Genomic DNA, 25,108 nt, shown 5'->3' on the forward strand with positions numbered 1-25,108 from the left:
AACTTCATAAAAGCTTTGTTCATTTTTAAAAATTATCTTGATGCACAAAACATGTTAGTATTGTAAACTTTTGTTGATCACAGATCTTATTTTTTGCAATAATTCAAACTCTATGTGAAAATCCTGTTGGGATTTTGTCGAGGGAACCAGTGTGATACTAACTTCCGGGTTCCGGTACAAAATAACGTCACCCCTGCACCACTCTATTGGGTGATTTGTCTGCGTCTCTCCTCCTGTAAACACTGTTATTGCCTTTTCTGCATACACCTAAATTGTTTTCATTTGGTTGCATATTATTATAGTTGATTGCATATTTTCCTTTGGTTGATGGCATTTTTATTTTTACTTATCCTATATTTTGGGTACAATTTTATTTATATTTTGCTTATACAAGATGATGCACTTTAAGGACCAGTCTAATTAGATGCAAAGATTTTCACATTAGCAGGAATGTAGCACAACATGGAGCTGAAAGCAGTGGTCTATTTATTTAAATGTGAAGGTGCAATAAAAATATGTTGTCCCTAAAATCAATCAATAATCGTTAGAAATAATCGTGCTCTCAATATTGATGAAAATAATTGGGATTATCATTTTGGCCATAATCGTGCAGACCTAAGCTACTGTAGCATAAATTACAGAAAAGTTAATGGTGGCAATGGGACAAAGATGCCGGAACACACACTGCATCACAGCTTGCTGCGTATGTGGCTGCATAGCCACAGACCGGTCAGAGTGCCCATGCTGACTCCTGTCCAGCACTGAAAGCGCCTACAATGGGCACATGAGCATCAGATCTGGATCATGGTGCAATGGAAGAAGGTGGCCTAGTCTGATAAATCACAGTTTCTTTTACATCGTGCGGACAGCTTGGTGCATGTGTGTCGCTTACCTGGGGAAGATATGGCACTGGGAAGAAGGAAGCCAGCGGAGTAGGTGTGAGGCTCTGGGCAATGTTCTGCTGGGAAACTTTTGGTCCTGGCATTCATATGGATCTTCTTTGACAAGTAGCACCTACCTAAACACTGTTGCAGGTCAAGTACACCCCTTCAAGGCAACTGTATTTCCTTATGGCAGTGGCCTTTTCAGCAGGATAATGCACACTGCCACACTGCAAAAACTGTTCAGAAATGGTTTGAGGAACATGACAAAGAGTTGCAGGTGTTGACTTGACACCTTCAGATCCCCAGATCTGAATCTGATTGAGCAGCTGTGGGATGTGCTGGACTAAGAAGTCCGATCCATGGAGGCGCCCCTTTGCAGCTTACAGGACTTAAAAGATCTGCTGCTAACATCAGTTCCAGCCTATTTTTACAGTTAAACTTGTGTCAAAATCAGATTAAGAATATAAAGAACCAAAAATCATATGTTATAATGTTAGATGGTAGAGCTGATATAGACTAGTTTGATTTTAAACTATGGATTCTGCAATTGTAAATCTGTTTGTGCTGTGGACTTATAGAACTGAAAGATTTGCTGTGTTTTGAACTGAGTCATCTGACTTTGTCTGTAACCATGCTAAACTGGGAAAACAAAATGGTAAATTTCCTGAATCAAAAAACAAAACAAAAAACAACAACTTGCACAGCCTGGATACATATTTTTTCAATTATTCAAGGGTTCTGAGCCAAAACAAACAGGCATATACAATGGATATAAAAAGTCTACACACCCCTGTTAAAATGGCAGTTTTTTTTTAAGTAAAAGAATGACACTAAGATAAATTGTAAGGCAATTTCTCACCTTTAATGTGCAGTTGCAAAGTATAAAAAATAAAGTGAAAACCAATCAGAAACTTTTATTGTGGAAAAAAATAAACACAAATAACCTAAAATAACCTAGTTGCATAAGTGTGCACATACCTAAGCTAATACGTTGTTGAAGCACTCTACCGGTTTGGTGCATCTTGATTTGGCAATAATTTCCCACTGTTTCTTGCCAAAACGTCCTAGATCTGTCAAATTGTGAGGGCATCTTCCGTACACAGCCCACTTCAGGTCACCCCATGGATTTTAGCTGGATTCATGTATGGGCTCTTGCTTGGTCATTCAAAAACATTTAATTGCTTTTGGTTAAGCCATTCCTTTGTTGATTTGGATGCATGCTTTGAGTCAGTGTCATACTGAAGGGTGACATTAATTTTCATCTTCAGTTTTCTAACAGAAACCTGAATGTTTTGCACTAAAATCAGCTGGTACAGTATTTGTAGCTATTCATAATTCCCTTCACCTTGATTAAACCAGCAGTTTTGTCTGAAGAAAAGCAGACCTAAAACATGATGCTGCCTCCACTATGCTCCACCATGGGTCTGGTGTTCTTTTGTTGATGTGCTTTTTTCACAACAAAAATACCATCTGGAATTATTATACCTTTTGGAATTAGTCTCACCAAACCATAACACATTTTGCCACATGGTGTGATTTAGTTGAGCTTGGGTGTTTTTGTGAGGAAGGGCTTCTGTCTAGCCAACCTAACCTGTAGCACAGGTATGGGAAAAATAAAAGTTGAGAGACCAGAATCTATGAGCTGGTGCGCCTCAGGGGCCAGACCCACAGTTTCCATAGTTCCGGCCGAGGGTGATAAATCATGCACATTGAATGTACATTGCACTCACGGACAGAACCTTTCCCTCTGCCAAGAGAAGAATTAGTTGTGCCTGCCTGAACAGGGATCACGAACGTGACCCTCCCTAGTGACCACTCAATTGAGGAAGAAAGACTTTAAGTGCTAGAAATATGGCTCACATTTCTAGGGAATTTATATGCCCCTCCAGATGAGGGCCGCTCCAGAGACCATGAGCTAGACAGCTGTCTAAGACCTCACCCCAGCCCGTGAGGGAGGTGTCTGTTATTATCATCTTGCGATAAGGAGAAGCCCCGAGAGTGTGACCCAAGGTTAGAAACCAGGGACACTTACATATTTTGTGAAAACTTAGGAATCACCCTGTAGGGAAAACCCCTGACTTTTCAGCCATAACTGAAATGGTCTCATGTGCAATAGGCCTAATGGTATGATGTTGGCTGCTGCTGCCATAAGCCCCAACAGCCTCTCATAGAGACTGAAGGGGATGCCCAGACCCAGCTTCATCTTGCGCAATGTTGATAGCCCTCATTGTAGTAGAATCCCATATAACCCCTAGAAAAGTTGTCCTCTGCACTGGAGAAAGCATACTTTTCTTGAGGTTCAACTTGAGCCCCAAGCTCCTCATGTGGGCGAGAACAATATCTCAATGTTGAACCGGCAGTTCCCTGAATTGCACTAAAATTAATCAGTTGTCCAAGTAGTTTAGTACACGGATGCCCTGGAGTCACAAGGGAGCCAGAGACACATTCATGCACTTTGTGAAGGTGAGAGGGGATAAAGCTAGACCAAAGGGAAGAACCCGATATTGGTATGCATTGCCTCCAAAGGCAAACCTCAGGAACTTCCTGTGACAAGGCAATATTTCTATGTGGAAATATGCATCTTTTAGATCTATTGTCACAAACCAGTCCTAGAACTGAATCTGTGGACCAATAAGAACAATGAGCATCAGCATATTGAACCTGTATGTCCAAAGAGTACGGTTCAGATGGTGCAGATCTAAAATTGGCCGCATACTCGATTGGGGCACATGTTCTGTGGCCCCTTTGTCGAAGAGGGATCTTGCTTCCTGCACTAGCATCAGGCTCTGCTCTGTGCTGACTACTGTGGTGAGCACATCTCTGAACCGGGGGATCGAGCTCTGAACTGGCCCTGGTAACCCTTTTCTATGGTGGACAGAACCCATGGAGACACACTTGGCAGTAGTTTCCATGCTGCCAGATGGTCTTTTAGTGACATTAACTCTTCCACATTTTGTTGGAGGGAAAGTATCAGATTTTCCTTGCCCTCTGACAGCTCGCTAACCATAGAAGACTGAAAATTTGGGATGACATTGGCTAGGGGAGGTCCTACAGTAGTACTATGGGCTAACTGCCCTAACAGCCTCACATCCTCTAATACTTCCCTCTGCTGCCCATCAGGACCACTCCTTCTTTATCTGCTTGGCCTTTATGATCATTCTCAGATCAGGCAAACTAGCAGGCTATGACACCCTGTTCCCCTGGCTCTGCGTTGGTTGGGCAGGCCACCACACTCGCCTTCTGTGCGTCCCTCGCACTAGTGCTGGCCAGGGCTCCACTCATAGATACCCAGGTGAACTCGACACGATGGGAAAGGAACTGGCTGAATGCTGCTGTTTGCTGTTTCACCTCGTGAAACCCGTCGCAATGGTGTGCCACCAAACTGGAATAAAATTCAACAGGGGCATCCAGCAGGGAGACTTTATCTTTTTCCCCCATCCCTGAAAGGTTGAGTCATAGGTGCCTCTCCAACGCAACCAAGCTACCCATTGAGCGGCTGATATAACGGGCCATTTGCTTTGTCGTCCCGAGAGACAAATATATGGCGCAGCGAAGCTCCACCGCTGCCTCGGGCCCAGTTCCTTCCCCGTTGTCAAGCTCACTCAAGATGTTTGCTTGGTAGGCCTGCAACACCACTGGTAGGCCTGCCATTGTATGCAGTGACCCACAAGCAAGACCTGCTGCCGCATAGGCTTTGCCAACCAAGCCCGGGGTGGCCTTATATGGCATGGATGGCAAAGCCAGCCCCCCTAAATTTCCTGCCATCGATGGAGGGAGGTAGCTTGCAAGCATCTCCTCCACCTTTGGCATAGCTAAATACCTGTGGGGTTCATTCCCCACGAAGGCCAAATAATCTGATGTTGCCGGGTTATAAACACGGTTAGTGTATGGTTCCCCAGAAGCATAACACTTCATCATGTTCTTCTGGAAAAAGGGGGAATTTTCTGCAGTGTGAGGGAGATTTATTTTCACTGGGGAGTTAGCTCTCGTCCAGCCTGCTACAAGCCACTTCATCTTCACTGGGCCTGATTAAGTTTTTCTACTGCCTTAGTAATCACTTCAAACAGTTCTTAATATGCTTGAGAGCTGCTCTCCATTTTAAGTGCAATGTTTTGGCTTTCCATAAAGGAAGGAGGAGTGATGTGAGGATGTGAGCTCCAAAATCCATCAGAGAGCCGGACCCGGAAGACAGAGCAAGAGATCTCTCATCTCCGACTCCTCTTCCAGATCCATACGAGATCCCCAGGACATGAGCCGGCTGACTGTCTTGGCAGAGGTCGGCCCCGATCAGCAAGGCTCTGAAACCCAAGACTCTGAAAGCGAGCCGCGATCGGAGCTGCCTCATTGTAAAGCGCTCACAATGTGCACAGTCAGCCCTCTCAAGGGCTGCTGTGGCAATCTCCACTCACAGACACTTCACACGGAATTGTGTCCACCACCAACACCCACATGATGAAACAGGAGCAAAGCATGACACACTGCCTGAATTCTCTCACTTATACTTTTTTTTTTTTCAAAAACTAGAGAGGAAATGTAGAGTATTTTTGCGAGCGTTCACACAAAACGACAGACATGCAGTCTCGCTTAAGATCATAAGGCTTGTGGCATGGTTCACAGGTGCCGTTTTTATAATCATGGGACGCGCTTAATTGCCATTTCACCTGACCATGGCAGGCCTATAAATAGGTGTGATTTCACACAAGCTTCAGATACCGGTCACGCACAAAGGCACTTCTGACCGCGTTGAGTTCCCTTTGAAAGGGAACAACACTTATGCAATAGGGTTATTGTAGCTTTTTTATTTTACCTATTTTCCCCTAAAATGTTTGATTGTTTTTCATGTAATTTTTATACATAGTAATTTCACATTGAGGGTGAGAAATGTTCAGACATGATCTTGGTTTAATTTTTTTATCACAAAAACTTGCCATTTTAACAGGGGGGGGTTTAGACTTTTTATATCTACTGTATGACATATATTGTGGGTGCACAGTGGCTTAGTGGTTAGCATGTTCGCCTCACACCTCCAGAATCGGGGGTTGGATTCCCACCGTGGCCCTGTGTGTGCGGAGATTGCATGTTCTCCCCCATGCTGTGGGGGTTTCCTCCGGGTACTCCGGTTTCCTCCCCCAGTCCAAAGACATGCATGGTAGGCTGACTGGCATGTCCAAAGTTTCCGTAGTGTATGAATGGGTGTGTGAATGTGTATGTGATTGTGCCCTGCGATGTATTGGCACCCTGTCCAGGGTGTACCCCGCCTCGTGCCCGATGCTCCCTGGGATAGGCTCCAGGTTTCCCCGTGACCCTGAAAAGGATAAAGCGGTATAGAAGATGGATGGATGGATGGACATATATTGCTACTTTTATGGGTGTCATTTAAATCAGAGAAGGAATGCTGAACTACAGTTCCCAGCAGCCACTGCACCTCACTGCATCAGTCACGTGACAACCTGCACCTGAATCACGTTCCTGTTAATGAGCACTCGTGTATATAGCCACAGTTTGCACTGCACTCTTTGTCTTACGTTTGTCTTTCTTTGCTGTAGTTTTTGTTGCTGTGTTTAGGTCTTTGGTTTATGGTTAGTTTTGCTGCAAATTCATAGCTCTTTTTTAGTGGTTTGTTTAGATATTATTAAAAAGTAAATCTGTATCTGCAACCCTTTCTGCCTTGAAATTGTGACAATAGGGGTGAAGGATGGGAAAGGTGCCTCCATCAGCTGTTCTGTCAGTGTGCGGTTGCCTAACACCTAACTATGCATATACAGTATCTCATAAAAGTGAGTACACCCCTCACATTTTTGTAAATATTTGATTGTATCTTAACATGTGACAACAAGAAGAAATGACACTTTGCTACAATGTAAAGTAGTGAGTGTACAGCTTTTGTAACAGTGTAAATTTGCTGTCCCCTCAAAATAACTCAACACACAGCCATTAATGTCTAAACCGCTAGCAACAAAAGTGAGTGCATCCTTAAGTGAAAATGTCCAAATTGGGCCCAAAGTGTCAATATTTTGTGAGGCCACCATTATTTTCCCGCACTGCCTTAACCCTCTTGGGCATGGAGTTCACCAGAGCTTCACAGGTTGCCACTGGAGTCCTCTTCCACTCCTCCATGACGACATCACAGAGCTGGTGGATGTTAGAGACCTTGTGCTCCTCCACCTTCCGTTTGAGGATGCCCCACAGATGCTCATTAGCTCTTTAGCAAGGCAGTGGTCATCTTGGAGGTGTGTTTGGGGTCGTTATCATGCTGGAATACTGTTCTGCGGCCCAGTCTCCGAAGGGAGGGGATCGTGCTCTGCTTCAGTATGTCACAGTACATGTTGGCATTCATGGTTCCCTCAATGAACTGTAGCTCCCCAGTGCCGGCAGCACTCATGCAGCCCTAGACCATGACACTCCCGCCACCATGCTTGACTGTAGGCAAAACACACTCGTCTTTGTACTCCTCACCTGGTTGCCACCACACACGCTTGACACCATCTGAACCAAATAAGTTTATCTTGGTCTCATCAGACCACAGGACATGGTTCCAGTAATCCACATCCTTAGTTACTGTTTGCGGGCTTTCTTGTGCATCATCTTTAGAAGAGGCTTCCTTATGGGACGACAGCCATGCAGACCAATTTGATTCAGTGTGCGTCCTATGGTCTGAGCACTGACAGGCTGACCCCCCCACCCCTTCAACCTCTGCAGCAATGCTGGTAGCACTCATACGTCTATTTCCCAAAGACAACCTCTGGATATGACGCTGAGTACGTGCACTCAACTTCTTTGGTCGACCATGGCAAGGCCTGTTCTGAGTGGAACCTGTCCTGTTAAACCGCTGTATGGTCTTGGCCACCGTGCTGCAGCTCAGTCTTAGGGTCTTGGCAATCTTCTTATAGCCTAGGCCATCTTTATGTAGAGCAACAATTCTTTTTTTCAGATCCTCAGAGAGTTCTTTGCCATGAAGTGCCATGTTGAACTTCCAGTGACCAGTATGAGGGAGTATGAGAGCAATGACACCAAATTTAACACACCTGCTCCCCATTCACACCTGACACCTTGTAACACTAACAAGTCACATGACACCCGGGAGGGAAAATGGCTAATTGATCCCAATTTGGACATTTTCACTTAGGGGTGTACTCACTTTTGTTGCCAGCAGTTTAGACATTAATGCCTGTGTGTTGTTATTTTGAGGGGACAGCAAATTTACACCTGTTACACAAGCTGTACACTCACTACTTTACATTGTAGCAAAGTGTCATTTCTTCAGTTTGTCACATGAAAAGATATAATCAAATATTTACAAAAATGTGAGGGGTGTACTCACTTTTGTGAGATACTGTAGGTGTATATACAATACATTAATATTATTAACAGGAACAGTATTGATTACTCATTATTATACATTGACAACCATGTGAAACTTTATTGTACATATTAGTAAAAAGCTCACAAAAGTTGAATCCATAGCTGGTCAGTTTGTGAGCTTGTGTAGTTTGTTGCTTTTCGTTACATATGGGGAAATTAACCCTAACACACCCGAGTCAACTCATCAGCTCATTAGTACAGACTGCAAGACCTGGATTGGGTGTGTCAAAAAAGGGAGACATACAAAATGTGCAGTGCTGGGGGTCCTCCAGGATAGGTTTGAGAACCCCTGCTATAGAGTATTACTTTGCTTCTACTGTAGCTAATGGTCCTCTTAGACTTTTTTCAATGTGCTGCATGCTGTGAGAAAGTGTGTGTGTGTACAGGGGTGTATGATTATTTCAGCATATGTAACTATTAAAAAATATTTAAATGAAAACTGTGAGCCTTAAATAACTGTACTTAACAATATGCTGAATTACTCTTCTATAAGGTTTTATTATATAAAATTGCATTAAGACCTACTGGTGTTTCATCTGGTCTTTTCATGGCTAGACTCTGCAGCTTTCATTTAAATAACAAGCCAAATAATGGTCAGGTCTGAAATTCGGTTTTGAAAGCTGAAAGCTGCCAGTTCAGACTGAGGGCCACCGGTTTCAGCTTAACTCTGAAACATGACTCTGAATTTGATGCGTTACAGCTTGTTGTGTATTGAGGTCATTACCATTTTGCATGGGTTTGCTTTGTACTTTTTCTTCTCTTTGTGAAAGGACTACATTAATTTTAACGTTGTGAGGATGTTAAAAGCTGTTTACTTGATTTAGTAAAGGGCTGATGGAAAAAGAGATGCTCATTTTAGTTGGACTTGACTTAGAAAAACTGCCTATCAGTGCAGACATATTATTTCCTGGAAATGCACCAAACCACAAATTATGTTATTTACGTGCATGCGGAATGAATAGGACAACCAAGAGTTGGGGAATGAAATATGGAAGCAAAAATGCATTGTAATCTATCCAGTGTGTCAAGTATGACTTGTGTGGTGGATGTAACGTTTGCAACCTTTGCATGCATAACTTGTGTATACAGTACAGTAGAAAAGACTTAAGGGGCCCAAAAGAACTGTAGCAAGTTCTCTAAGAAGTCTGAAACAATCCACCAATTTAAATTATTGCTTGATTTATTTTAATTGTAACTATTTTTGATACTTATTTATTTAAATTTTTTTTTTACATTTTATTATTTTTGAAGGCATCTTCACTTTTGCTCAATTCTATACATACATGGGCTTGAGATATACAACATATTTTAAGGCATGCCAAACAGTAAATACATAAAGAGGCCAAGGCCCAATATCTTACTCAGACACATGTAGTTTAATTTATTGTTTGGAGTAGTAATATACACTACTGGTCAAAAGTACACTTTTGATGAAACACTTCTCATGATAACCTTTTTATCTGAAGGAGTATGATTAAATGTTTGAAATCGGTGTTGTAGACAAAAATATAATTGTGCCAACATATTAATTTCTTTCATTAAAAACTAACATTTTATTTACTTTTTTTTTTTTAAATGGATGATTTGGAGTTAAATATTCCGAAAAGCAGTCAATAAGTGTCCAGCATAGGTAGGAGCTCCTTTAATACTGTTTAAAAAGCATCTCAGGGGATTCCTGAAGAAATTGGTTGAGAAAATGCCAAGAATACATTTCTGAAAATTCTAGGCAAAAAGGGTGTCCAATTTGAAGATGATAAAATATACAATTATTTTGATGTATTTTGGATTTTTTTATCACAATATAATTCCCGTAGTTCCATTAGTGTTATTCCAGAATTTTGATGACTTCATTATTTTTCTAAAATGTGGGAAAAATATAAAGAATGAGTGTTTCTAAACTTTTGACCGGTATTGTATATGTACAGTAGTTTGTGGTAGTATACATATAGAAATCTGAAGAGGAATCTAGGAAGTAATCGCAGTGTACTTCAGAAATGATGATGGATGTAGTAAAAATTAAGTGGAGTACACAAAGTTTCCAGAGAAACAGATAATTTCAGACAAAGTTTTTTTTATGAATTTTATGAACCTGTTACAGCCTCTGAAGCACTTTGCTTGCACATCTGATGAAGTGTGTTTGTCAGAAACATCCTGTTTCTCTGGAAACTTTGTGTACTAGACCTATTTTTACTACAGCTCATATAAATGTATATGTGTGCGTCTTTGCACACGTTATTTATTTATTTATTTATTTATTTATTTATATTTGCAATGTGAACACTTGATCTAAAAATTAGACACAATAAATAAATCAGATTTACCATGTTGCATGAACAAAGCCCTAGTTATTATGTTTAACTTCCATTCATTATTTCAACCTAAGAGAAAACAAATGTCTCTAAGTGAAAAATTTGTTTAGTATAATGTTTATCTCTCTGTTTATGGTTAAAAAAGTAAATTGGTTTAAATCTGAGCAGAAGAACGTGGGTAGACAGAGCCCCTGGCTTCTTGTAGCCTGCAATGCACAAATTCAATCCACTCCAAAGGAAATCCACCCCTTTGCTGATACTGTAATTACTTGATAATTCCATTACCAGGTACAGAGCAATCTCAACTGGAATGCGGGACTCAAGGTGGTATTCTTATTGCAGGGCCCAGGTTTAGGGCATATGGCATGTGTTTGATGTGCACATACAGATATAGAATGTAACACTAATACATTCGATATCTAATACTAATATAATACTAATAATCATCACTTGAATGACAGTATAGCAAATTATGCATTTTTTCTATACATAAAGACTTGAATTGCCAAAGTAGTTTACCAGAGATTACTAAGAGTTCACTAATTATCTAAGTCTAAGATGTCTGTCTTCAAATATATTGTATAATAAGAGTCTTTAAGAATCTGGCAGAGTTTCACAAAGTAAATCACTTGGTATGCTCCATTACTGCCTGAGTATGTAGGTGTGCGATGTGCCAGATAGATAAAGTCTTCACAGATATTTCACAGATTTACTGGTAGGCACATAGCAAATTAAAATACAAACACAGAGTAAGTATAGATGCCCATTTACAATGCAAGATTAATGTAACTAGTAAATGAAATTAGGATATTTCCTACTGAGTAACAGCTCTTCTCAGAATTTAAAATTGTAATGACAATCCATTTTAATAAAAAATAAAAAAAAACTGAAAGGCTCAGAAATATGCAGGTATGAGATTGAATCGGTGAATACATGGCTAGGATTGAGTGCCCTAGACAGGACAAATATGTCCCTCAATATTTCTATAACAATATTTCAAATTCTTTTAACATCTAAAAGGATTAATGCAATTAACAGAGTGAATACAAATAAAATACACTTCACATAGAGCAGGTGATTACTGCTAGCCATATTGTTTTTCTATTGCCAAATATCTCTATAATCAATAACACAATATTTTTTTTTATAAACCCTGACAGATCTGACAAGTTTTTTATTTATAGTTGCTGCTTCCTACCACTGGCAAAAGTATTTTCTCCTATTTCCATTTAAGAGATGTGTGTGTGTGTGTGTGTGTGTGTGTGTGTGTGATTATATATATATATATAATATAAAAAATGTATATGTGTGTGTATATGTATATGTATGTATGTATGTATGTATTTAAACCTCTTTGCTGCATAGCCTCTCCCTGGCTGAAGTAGAAGGATGACCTTCCTGGTTTTATTTCTTAATTGGTAAAGCACTCTATAAATAAAATGAGTGATTAATAATGAATAATTATGTTTTTCATATACATTTCATTATTCTTAGTAGCTGTTTTCTATTTTCTTATTGTTTGCAAAATGTAATCTCAACATTATTTCGCATGCAATATCTTGTTATAATTTTAGCTGAACCATAGTCAGGGCACTTCCCACTCTGCCCCTGCCACCCTATCCGTTCCCACCCCTGCTCACCCCTTCAAATTTGGGGCCTTTGGGTGAATACCCTTTTCACCCAGCCTTTGACAATGTCAGGTAGTAAACATATGCCACACTACTCAACTACTTTTCCGAGTTTACACTTCACACTCTTGCATTATCCAAGAAGGACGTTCAAAGCAGTCTAAATTATATACAAACCAATTCAACTTCAGTTAGTTCCTCAGAAAAGTGAGCATAAGAGATAGTGGTAACAAGACAGAGAGTGGCAAGGGAAAATAAATATGCTGTGGGCTTGTCTGTGATTATGCTTTTATTATTATAGCAGAGCATTCGCTGCCGCAGTAATAAAACACAGTGGTGCTTATGCTCAGCCACTAGCTGTGATTAAATCTCATATTTCTACATATCACTCAGTTTACACATCTGTAGTGTTCATTACAAAATTGATGCTGCTGGGGCCACATTATTAATTAACATTATTAAATTAAATGACTGTCTGTCAATTGACAATTAGCCTGATTACCTGGGATCACTGAAGTAATGGTCAGTTAGAATCTTTGTAGCAGTAAATGGCTGAAAGGAATTAAGGTTAATTTTACATCATACGAATACTGTGTAAGACCCCCCGATCATGGATTCCATAAGGGATTCTGTGATTCGGGTACATGTTTGAATCCCCCATTCTAGCACAAATGTACTAAATTGTATTCTGATTCAGTAAATGGGGAGGCCAATGAAATACACTGAACTCAGTTTGAGATGACGTGTGCTTTTGTGCCTGCTGGAAGTAATCATTATAAGATGGGTAAATTGTGGCCATAGAGCAGACTGGGACTCCCAAACTAGGAGTTGTTTCACATGATTTACAAACATGTCCTCTTTGGTTTCATTCATTTACTTTACAAATGAATATTACAAATATCCCCTATGGATTTTGAGTAAAAAGTAGAGGTGTGAATCTTCATCTACCTCATGATTTGATTCAGTTACGAGTAAGAGGGTAACGATTCGATTATAAACCAATTCTCGATGCATCACGATGCATCTTTTCCTCCTTGTTCTTTTATTAATAATACACACACTTGAAACGCTTTCTCTTTCAGCTTTTTTTTATTAATCAGCTGTTTTTTTTTTTTTTTAAAAAAGTCAAATTACAGTACATGATAAATTGTCTATTTTTCAAGTTACATAGCAGCACAGTATGTGTAAAAACAAGACACTTTTTTGTAGTGCACTGTATAATCAACAAAAAGTCTCTAGCAGCTTAATTGCAGAAAAAAAATCTGTCGTATGTATAAAAATATAACTTAAAAGGCTGCCTTTTTATGCAATACATATAATTAAATAAAAATATAAAATAATCTGTACCACAAGGTAGTATAACATATTGTACGGTTTATGTGGAAAAACAAAATTCTACAAAAATAAAGCCTTCTCACTTTTTAGTAGAATGTGTCAAATGCCAGTGCTCAATTTTCGACGTTTGGAAATGTTTATACTCAAAAATACAAGGTGATCCACATGTTTCAGGCTGCTTCTTTTTGCTCTAACTACATACCTTGCTGTAGAGAAAACTCTCTCTGCAGAGATGCTGGATCCTGGGATACTCAAATATTTCCGTGCTAGCTTGGATAGGAGAAGGGAAGGGATTATGTATCTTGGCTCCAGGATATGGAGAAGGAAGCGAAAGCTGGAGTTTTCCAGGACAGAGTAAGTGCGGAGATCCTTTGCAATAAATGTGGCAATGGACTGTGATCTTTGAACTTTGAAATTTAGCATGAATTGTTGCACTGTAGGCTGATTAGCTGCATTCTGCAGGGTTGCTGCTAACTTTACCTCTGGGTGAAAACGGAACATGTGATTCCTCACATCTGTAGTGTTTCCGAAGTATTTAATCTTGGCTCGACATGTCGCACACTGCATAATTTTTATCAAGCTTGTTATTCTTATCTTCGTAAAAATTGAAATGTGCCCACACCTATATTTAACAAATATATATATATATTGATAAATCTGTGTTTTGTTTGCAATTGTTTGATATCTGTGAGAGCAGAGTATTTTTGTGAATTCTTTTTAACAAAAGATTAAAAGGTTAAACAATAAAGACAAATTTTCACAGCTTTCTTTGCTCATATTTACCAAGGTTTGCCAATATTAGTGGAGGGCACTGTACCTCTGCTAAAGAAACTAGCACTGTGTCTCAAATTGCATATTTATGTACTATTCTAGACCATTATTGAGTACTAACACTAACCAGGTTTCATAATACAGCTAATGTTTTACAGACATACTGTAAATCCGGTCAACAGTGCAACAACTGTGGAACAATGGTCTGTTTGTATAGAATGGGGATATCAATACACTGATCTCCTAGACTGTTAGATGCAGTGCAGAATCCACAGCAGCAGTAGTGGCAGAAATTCATACAGCTATAGGTTTGGCCAAGCATTTACCAAGCACCCTGACCTTATGTAATTAAGGTTTCCTAAAAGTGTTACACTAGCCACACAAATTTCATTAATCACTGATGGTGAGACTCTTTTTTTTCCAAAAGAAAAAAAAAAAAGTGAGGTAGATCAATGCCTCAGTGTGCACAGACTAGTGACACTTGAATTTGTGATGTGGCTGACAGGCACTGAGCATTCTGCCAAAATTGTATGTGGCATAAACATTTTGTGGAATACACACAGTTTCAGTTTATACACATACACAGTAAGAACATCCCAACCAGATGTAGAGCCAGATGTAAAGTCTGCATATTGGCCACAATTTCATGACTGCATAAATAATTGAAATGGTAGTGTGCTTCATCAAAAAGCCTCAAATGGCCTGCAAAAGAAGTGTGATTGCCTTTTAGTCCTAGCACTTCCACATACACAATCAGGACATTTGTATGGCTAAAAACCTGCTGATGGGACTGTCTGTTCAGAAAAAGGAATACACACAGACCCTGTCATTGCAGGGGATCCAATGCAACTTACCCAAATTTGTGAACACCCTGGTTGCCAAAACAAATCCAATGGGACGGGAATGTCACTCCACTGACATGACAGTGAAAAGTCCCCTAAATTCCACACCATGTGGAAATTGATCTATCTATGGTCACACTCGCATTACAGCCAGAAAAATCAAGACAAGTGCACCAGCTGAATAATTACTAATGTGAGAGGGAGAGAATGGGATGGGATTCTGGGGGGGTCAGTTAATATAGGAGCGTTCAAAATACATGCACTACTGTCAATCATTCAAGATTTATACGTATGTTGATCACCTTGTCTGCAATTTTAATTTGATAAAAAAATAAGACTCTTTTGGCATACTTTTGAGTGACGTCTCATAACAGTGTACTTCAGAGGTGCAAACGTCCAGCAGATTGACCACATTGACCAAAGTAAAATGATCTTGATGCAGAAACTTAAATAAAGTAATATTTAAAATAGCATTTTTTTACAACCCTAATTCCAAAAAACTTGGGACACTGTGTAAAATGTAAATAAAAACAGAATGCAAATCTCAGAACATAGAAAACATATCAAATGTTTAAACTGAGGAAATGTACCATTTTAAGAAAAAAATAAGGCAATTTTGAATTTGATGGCCGCAACACATCTCAAAAAAATTGGGACAGGGGCAACAAAAGGCTGGAAAAGTAAGTGTTACTAAAAAGAAACAGCTGGAGGTTAATTGGCAACAGGTCAGTAACATGATTAGGTATAAAAAGAGGATCTTAGAGAGGCAGAGTCTTTCAGAAGTAAAGGTGGACAGTGGTTCACCAATCTGCAAAAAAACTGCTTCTATAATTTGTGGAACAATTTCCGAATAATGTTCCTCAACGTAAAATTGTGAAGACTATGAATAGCTCATTATCTACAGTACATAATATCATCAAAAGATTCAGAGAATCTGGAGAAACCTCTGTGCACAAGGGACAAGGGTGAAAATCAATATTGCATGCCTGTGATCTTCGGGCCCTCAGGCGGCACTGCATTAAAAACAGGCATACTGGATAAAGCTCTATAATGCAAAGAAGAAGCCATATGTGAAACGCTGCAGTCTTCTCTGGGCCAAAGCTCATTTAAAATGGACTGAGGCAAAGTGGAAAACTGTTCTGTGGTCAGACGAAACAAAATTTTAAATTATTTTTGGAAACCATGGACACCGCATCTTCTAAACTAAAGAGGACTAAAGAGGAGAGGGACCATCCGGTCTTTTTATCAGTGCTCAGTTCAAAAGCCTGCATCTCTGATGGTATAGGGGTGCATTAGTGCCTATGGAATGGGCAGCTAGCACATCTGTAAAGGCACCATCAATGCTGAAAGGTATATACAGGTTTTAGAGCAACATATGCTTCCAGTCAGATCCCATCCCATCTTTACTTCTGAGAGACTCTGCCTCTCTAAGGTTCTCTTTTTATACCATGTTACTGACCTGTTTCCAATTAACCTAATTAGTTGCAAAAATTTCCTCCTACTGTTTCTTTTTAGCAACACTTACTTTTCCATACTTTTGTTGCCCACGTCTCAACTTTTTTGAGATGTGTTGTACCCAACAAATTCAAAATTACCTTATTTTTTTTCTTAAAATGGTACATTTCCTCAGTTGAAACAATTGATATGTTTTCTATGTTCTATTGTGAATAACATATAGGTTTCTGAGATTTTCAAATCATTGCATCCTGTTTTATTTACATTTTACACAGCGTCCCAATTTTTTTGGAATTGGGGTTGTATTCGATGGCAGAAACAGATTTACCAGCTTCTTTGGTAATGTCACTTTGTTACTATTATAAATGATACTGAGATTAAAAGACTTTGCATTTTCCAACCTAGATTATTCACACTGTAAAAAGTCCTGTAAAAAAAAAATCTACTGGCAGCTGTGCTTGCCAGCATTTTACTGTAAAATACGGTATGTTACTGTTGTTGAAATTAACAGCTAGATACTGTTTTTGCCAGCTACAGTAAACAACTGCAATTTAGCAGCATATAGCTGTTAAATAGATAGTTTGTCAGAACTAAACAAACGAATCTGGACTATGACTATGGTACGCTATCGTAAGGAATCTCAACCAAGTATCTAATCTATCTAATATTCCGCGCTGTGTGCTGGGAGGCGCGCGATATATATACAAACCTAATCAGCCTCGTAATGGCTGACGGCTGAGGGCAATTCAGACACACGTGAAACCATAGCCAATGACAGAACAGGGAGGAGACATAACAAAACATAACAAATGCACGTGTCCAAATGTCACGATTGTCAACAACGAAAAAGCAGGTGCTCGTGCACCATGCTCGGCAGCGTGCATTCACATGCTCTGCAGCACGCTGCATACAGGGGAAGTCGTGACAAGTAGTGTATGTTCACACAAGTATATATTATATACTGTGTTACGTATATGCAATACAATGTACACTAAACACAATTTGCAATATTTAAATAATACAGTGCAATATACAATATAACATGCAGAATCAAAAGTACAGAATCAAAAATTGCATATTAAGCTAATTAAGAGCAAGAAGAGATAAAAACCCATCAATCAGACAAAGGTCAGGAAAAAAGAATACCGTTGACATTCTGTCCCCCCACATCTGAAAGGATGGCTACGCGCCTGAATTGAGGTATATTTTGTTAATTTTTCAGGTGCAGGTAAAGTGTCATGGTAGACTGCAAGCAGGAATTATAGAGATCTTTTGATTGTCTGTGTTGCTGTTTTGTGTTCAAACAACTAAAGAGAAACAAACCACTGCATAACATTATGTTCTGAAATGTATCCATTCATCTTGGAGTGTCAAGGTAAAGTGAGGCAACTATTCTTCTTTCTGTCTGACTGGGCTATCAGTCTGTCTTGCTTTGACAGTGAGGCATGACCTTATCATGGAGACGCCAACACTGACGACACTAACAATTGCTCTGCAAGAAAGCAAAACATTAAAATGCTAACAAAGCAGTGATGTTATCTCATTAGATTTGCTGCTCAGTTTAATGTATAAAACATGAACGGTGTGCTCGGTTAATGTGAGAGGTGGAGAAACGGGGGGAGTGAAGATGACACAAACATTAACTACTCTCCCTCGTTCTCGTTTGAGAAACTGCTGCCGCTGGCTCAGCCTCCGCTATGCTGAGGAAGCAGGAATTAATTCCAATCAGTAAGTTCACGGTTGTAGAGAATGGGAGGACTGTAACCTACCCCTATTTTACTCTAATAACAAATAGCATTCAGTAGGTAATTGAAAAGCAGAATTCCATGAATACAGTAAATATGTCTGTACAGACAGACACAAGAGCCAATCTGCAATAAACGTTTACTCAGCACAACTGAGCACATTCCCACTTGTGGAAACAACAGTGAGGAATTAGTGAAGCAGCAGTTCTCTGATTCCTCCAGACTACCCATCATGTTCTGTTCACTAATGTCCTACTGACATAGGCTCTTTAGATCTATTTAGATTTCATAGTAATAATGTCATGTATGTAAAGAAAATAAAAAAATAATACATTAAAATGAATTAGACCAGGAATAACATTTGCTTTGTTTCACAATTGACTGTCTCAATCAGCTCCCTAGGTCATGAATCAGTATATTATGTGCATGAGTTCTGGCACTGGTAAGGACCCTGGCTCACTACACACTGAGACAGTGATAACTCAATTTCTGGCAACACGATTATGTACTGGCATTGTAAAACATCATCAAAAATAAAAAAAAACCCTAAAAATATTTAAGTTTGTGTCATATAAATTTGTTTGCTTAATCACACACATTTCATTAAACACTTAAAAGTCACTAAACTCAAACAAATCATATATAGAACGTCATATAAAGTTATAAATCACTGACATAAGTAATAATTTGAGAGCTGAAACAACGATAACAAGCTACTTATATTTGTAGACGTTGGCTGAGAGTTTGTCTGCCATTTTTGAGAGGTTTCAGAAAACATGACGTCATTTCCTTTAAGGGAACATACTGAGCATCAATGCTCCCTGGTTTTTGCAGTGCATTAGGGGTTTTTAAGGGAGCGAACGTTCCAGTGCATTGGAAGGATTTAGCCCTTAAAATGGCTGACTCCCTGATCAGTGCCCTGACTACTGAACTAGGGGTCTGGTTGACACTTCTCCAATTCTTGTATCACAGATTAGTCATTTTTAAGAATTTCATTTCTTCTTGTTAGTCCCAGTTAAAATAGCTTGTACAGAATAGAAATGTGATTTCCAAAACGATTTTTAGTTTTAGTATTTTAGTATGAATTCACTTTTGGCCTTAAAATTATTAGTTAAGAGATTTAAAGAGTTTTCTCTTACCGATAGGAGACAGCTCAGCCACACTTCCGATGTATGGCCCCTCCAGGAATTTGGGCTCACTGTCATTGATATCCTGGACCTTGATGACAAACTCGGACTCGGGTTCGAGTGGGGCATCACTCTGGCGGTCTCGAGCCTGTGCTCGTAATGTGTAGAAGGCTTTCTCCTCACGGTCCAACTTCTCAGTGGCGTGAATGTCCCCTGTGACCTCATCAATGATAAAGATAGTTCCTGCACCTTCACCAGATATGGTGTACTTGATGGAGCCATCACCTTCATCTGAGTCTGAGTGGATCTGCCAGTCAAAAGTGAAATTGGTATAAGGGAACAGACGCTTACAAATCTCAGATCACTATAATTTGTAAAGAAGAAGTAACTTTACAGATTTCCCAAGGACATAATAGTAAACAGATCAAATTAAACCATTCAACTCTTCCACAAATGAGCTACATTTCAAGGGTTCTAAAAAAGTATATAATAAATCCTTGCATCAGATTTTTACTACATGTCATTAGATAGACTGTTTTTATATCCCAGACTTTTTGATTCTTGAGCATTGACTCTAAACTTCTAGTAGAACTTGGGGAAATCTGAAAAAGCCTGGAATTATCCATTCAACTTTCCTCTGACCCTCTGCTAAAGGTAAGACTAAACATGGGAATTAAAACGCGAACTTCAAAGCCTTTATAAATCTGCCAGGACTTTCTTCTAATGTCACTGAAAGTCATTTTCCTTGATCTACCACCACCACCTATACCACGATCAGCCATCTCTCTTCCTCTCTCTCTTCATTATTATTCACCTTCTATTGCAGCTTCCAGTTTCTCAACAGACATGGACAGAGAGCTAAAATTTCTCTCTTCCATATTAAATATTTTATAAATCCTTAATTAAATATAGGATTCTATTACCCCATGGGGTTTTTTCATTAAGTATTTGTCGTAAAACTGCATTTCTCTGTCATACTCTCTCTGTCTCTTATTATGGAGAATCTTCCACAAGTCAAACAAAATGAACACTTTCAAAATATATGATTTTTGGTGCATAAATATTTTATCAGTAATGGAAAAAAAAAATTCTCAATATCTGAAGAGAAGGCATATAAAGTTATGAAGAATAAAAAACACCCTTCAATATGAACCACTTAAAGGCAGATGTCTGATCAGCAAAAAACTTTGCACAGTCATTAAACCTTGTGGGAATATTGATTTAATCAAATCAACATATTTTTAACAAAAAAAAAAAAAATGAAAAGAAAAAAGAAAACAGACTTAAAAAGCATGTTATCTTATGTTATCTATATGTTCAGTTATTCTGTTTTCTTTTACCTCTTGCTATTCTTTAATAATAATAATAATAATAATAATAATAATAATAATAATCGTTATATAGAACTTTATACAGCAGCAGCTGAGATGCTAGTCAATTTGGGTATGAAGTAGGCATGCCTCAGCTAAGCTGCCATACAGTAAGAAATCAGTAAGATATGCTGGGGCTACAGAATTAAGGGATTTACATTTCATAAGCAAGAGTATGTAATTAATGTAGAACAAAAAGCCAGCATAAACCAAATATTACTGCTGCATTGTGCTCTGACTTTCTTTACTTGGTAATGTTGCAGGCTGCCACATTCTGAAGTTATGCTGTGTATAATAACTACATGTAATAGTTTTTCTACATGTTCTACATATAAATGTGTATAATAATTTTTCTACATCTTGTAAGATCAGTTAATGTCATACTGAGAGTGTGTTCTCTTCAATGAGTTTTATAGGTGTTACTGATATGGAAGTCAGACGAAAGGCCAGCATCAAGGATTACAATGCAGTCATAAAATGTAGGTCTACTGTTAAATATGACCAAGGAGATATGAATAAATTAATGTAAAACTGGTGTTCAACAGCACTAAATAAATACAGCCTCAATCAAAAGAAATCAGCAGGTCATTGATCACTTTAGCTAGTGCTGATTCACACTTTTTATCCCCAAAAACAAAATTGTTTCTCTACATAATACGTGTGTTGAGGAATACCGTGTATGAAATTAAATTTGTGCCCAAAGTATTGAACGTAACTTTTCAAGAAAAAATCAAATATACAATAAGAAAGAAGAAAAACTCTCTCAAACTGAAAACAATGAACTGTAAAAATATAAGTTTTCGTTTACACGCCGCAAGTTTACATTCACCATTCTGGCACAAATGTCTCGTGTGGGCTTAACAGTGATTTACTCTCACTCACTAGTGAGATTTGGATCAACAGCTACCTGACCAGGAGGGAGACTCTTCAGTGGTGCAAATTTTGAAAAGTGTTCTGAATGCAGTTCTCTGTATAGTTATACTGTTTATACTTTGTAGTGGAAATTACTTACTTACAGTGCCCTCTACTAATATTGGCACCCTTGGTAAATATGAGCAAAGAAAGCTGTGAAAAATTGTTTAACCTTTTGATCTTCCGTTTAAAAAAAATCAGAAAAATACTCTGCTCTCATGGACATCAAACAATTGCAAACAAAATAGTTTGTATATATATATATATATATATATATATATATATATATATATATATATATAATATATAATATATATATATATAAAGTAGAGGTGTGCAACAATTATTGGCACCCCAAAGAATTCATATGAGAAGTATATTCCCATTGATATTTAAAAATGTTTAGTACACCTGAGTGACTAGGAACAGAAAATTGTTGAAGCATGACTTCATGCCTTCAGGTAACACATAGGCCAAATTCCCTTAGTCATTCATAACAATGGGTAAGACCAAGGAATATAGCTGTGATGAGCGGCAAAAGGCTGTTGAGCTTCACAAAATGGGAAGTGGTTATAAGAAAATGGCAAAAGCATTGAAAATGCCCATTTCCTCCATCAGGGCAATAATTAAGAAGTTCCAGTCAAATGGAAATGTTATGAATCAACCTGGAAATGGACGTGTGTCTATATTGTCTCGACGCACTTTGAAGAGGATGGTTCATGTGGCCAAAAAATCTCTACGGATCACAGCTGGAGAATTACAGAAATTTGTTTCTTTGGGTCAGAAATTCTCCAAAATTCCACATCACCACAAGTTGTTTGTAAGGGATTCTACTCTCATCCAAAAACAAACTCAAGCATCTTCAGTATGCAGGACACTACTGGAACTTCAAATGGGATCGGGTTCTATGGTCAGATGAAATGTCTGGGTTACGCATGTAACCCTGTTCCCTGAGAAGGGAATGAGACGTTGCATTAAGCATAACAATATGGGAGTGCCTCTCGCACGCAACCAGCATCTGAAGCTTGTGTAAAATCATGCCTATTTATAGGCCTGCCATGATCAGGTGAAGTGGCAATTAAGCGTGTCATGTGATATAAATACGGCACCTGTGAACCACGCCATCAGCCTCTTTTATCTGAAGCGAAGACGGTATTCACAGGCCTGCCCTGGTATGACAAAGCTACGCAACGTCTCGTTCCCTTCTCAGGGAACAGGGTTACATGTGTAATACAGATGTTCCCTTTCAAAGGGAACTTCGACGTTGCGTTTAGCATAACACTCTGGGAATGAGAATACCCATTCCGTCATACCGAGGGTACGGCCTGTTCAAAAAGACCCAAGCCCGAGGGTCACTACAAGACACTCGAGCCCGGGGTGGAATGAACATCCAGGCTGTAATAACGAATGAATGTGTGTGGTGTAGACCACCCTGCAGCAGCACACACATCCTGTAAGGATACCCCTTTGGACAAAGCCTTCGAGGAGGCGACCACCCTAGTGGAATGAGCCCTTATGCCCAGAGGCGTAGCGAGACCGTGTGCCTCATAAGCAATAGAGATTGCTTCCACTATCCAATTAGAGATGCGCTGCTTTCACACAGCATCACCTCTACTGTCGCCGCCAAAGCAGACCAGCAGCTGCTCAGATTTATGCCACTGGCCGGAGCGGTGGACGTAAGTACAGAGAGCCCTTACTGGACACAGCAGATGCATCCTCTCTTGTTCCGGTGTGAGGAATGGAGGAGGGCAAAAAACCTGCAACACCACAGGGTGGGCAGCAGATGTAGCCACTTTAAGAATATAATCCGGCCCAGGATACAGGAAGGCCTTGGCTAATCCAGGGGTAAAGGCAAGGCAGGAAGGGGCAACAGAGAGCTTGTAGATCTCCTACTCTCTTGAGAGATGTCAGGGCCAGCAGAAGAGCTATCTTTAGAGTCAGAAGCTTCTCAGAAGCTGACTCTAAGGGCTCAAATGGGGCCCCTGACAGACCTTCCAAGACCACAGAAAGGTCCCAGAAAGGTATGCACAGCCTGCAAATGGGCCTCAGCCTCCTGACACCACGCATGAATCTCGAAGTTAGAGAATGTTGCCCCACAGAGGCTCCATCAACTGGGGCGTGGCTGGCCGAAATGGCGGCCACGTAAACCCTGGATGTAGAAGGAGCCTACCCTGCTGAGAAACATTCTTGTAAGAACTGTAGGACTGTAGCTATTGCACAGTTCACTGGGTCTAGCTGACGTTCTTCACACCAGAAGACAAAAAGCCGCCACTTGAGTGCATACAATTTCCTTGTAGATGGTGCTCTAGTGTTTAACATGGTCTCTACAACCTCAGTTGTGAGACCAGAATCTATGAGCTGCTGCCCCTCAAGGGCCAGACCCACAGTTTCTGTAGTTCCGGCCGAGGCTGATAAATCAGCCCTCCGGCTTGAGACAGTAGATCTACTCTAAGGGCTCAAATGGGGCATCTGACAGACCTTCCAGGACCACAGAAAGGTCAAAGAAAAGTATGCACAGCCTGCAAATGGGCCTCAGCCGCCTGACACCATGCATAAACCTCGAAGTTAGAGGATGTTGCCCCACAGAGGCTCCATCAACTGGGGCGTGGCTGGCCGAAATGGCAGCCATGTAAGCCCTGATTGTAGAAGGAGCCCACCCCGCTGAGAAACGTTCTTGTAAGAACCCCAGGACTGTAGCTATTGCGCAGTTCACTGGGTCTACAGTGGATCCCTACAGATGGGCATCTCCCAAGGAGTGCTATCTAGCAGGGATATTATCTCTGAGAATGATATTCGAGCTGGCCATATTCGAGGTGTTACTAGCAGCAGACATAGACTGTCTTGGTGAACTCTCGCTAGAACTTGTGGGAGCAGACCGATCGGAGGAAAAGCGTACAGATGTGACCTCGTCCACATGTGCACCATGGCGTCCAGCCCTAATTGCGGCCTATTTCATAGGGCGAACCACAGCGGGCCGTCTCCTTGGAGGCAAACACCTGCAGTCCCGCTTGGCCAAACCTCACCATATGGCCTCCACCACTTGTGGATGGAGCCACCAATTCCTGGGCCTCAGCCCCTGCCTCAACAGGATGTCTGCCCCCATATTCCCAGAATGTACATTGCACTCACTGACAAACTTTCCTTCTGCCCAGAGGAGAATTAGTTGCGCCTGCCTGAACAGGGGGTGTGGACATAAACCTCCCTGGTGGTCAATATACGAGACCACCGCTGTATTCTCTGTAAACACATGGTGACCTCTCAACTGAGGAAGAAGGAATTTCAGTGCTAGAAATATGGTCCACAATTCTAGGCAATTTATATGCCGCTCCAGATGAGGGCCGCTCCAGAGACCGTGAGCTGGACAGCTG

At 40.0% G+C, this 25,108-nt stretch overlaps 1 protein-coding gene across 1 annotated transcript in view; it reads right to left on the reverse strand.

The window, feature by feature from the left end:
* The window catches only part of LOC128614554 (cadherin-22), a 151,400-nt gene that overhangs the window by 61,649 nt on the left and 64,643 nt on the right, over positions 1-25,108 (reverse strand). Inside the window, exon 3 of the mRNA XM_053635956.1 lies at positions 19,471-19,765. Coding sequence (XP_053491931.1) covers positions 19,471-19,765 — 295 coding nt within the window. The remainder of the gene's footprint in view (positions 1-19,470; positions 19,766-25,108) is intronic.

Source organism: Ictalurus furcatus, chromosome 11 (assembly GCF_023375685.1).
Source record: "Ictalurus furcatus strain D&B chromosome 11, Billie_1.0, whole genome shotgun sequence".
Lineage (NCBI taxonomy): Eukaryota > Metazoa > Chordata > Actinopteri > Siluriformes > Ictaluridae > Ictalurus > Ictalurus furcatus.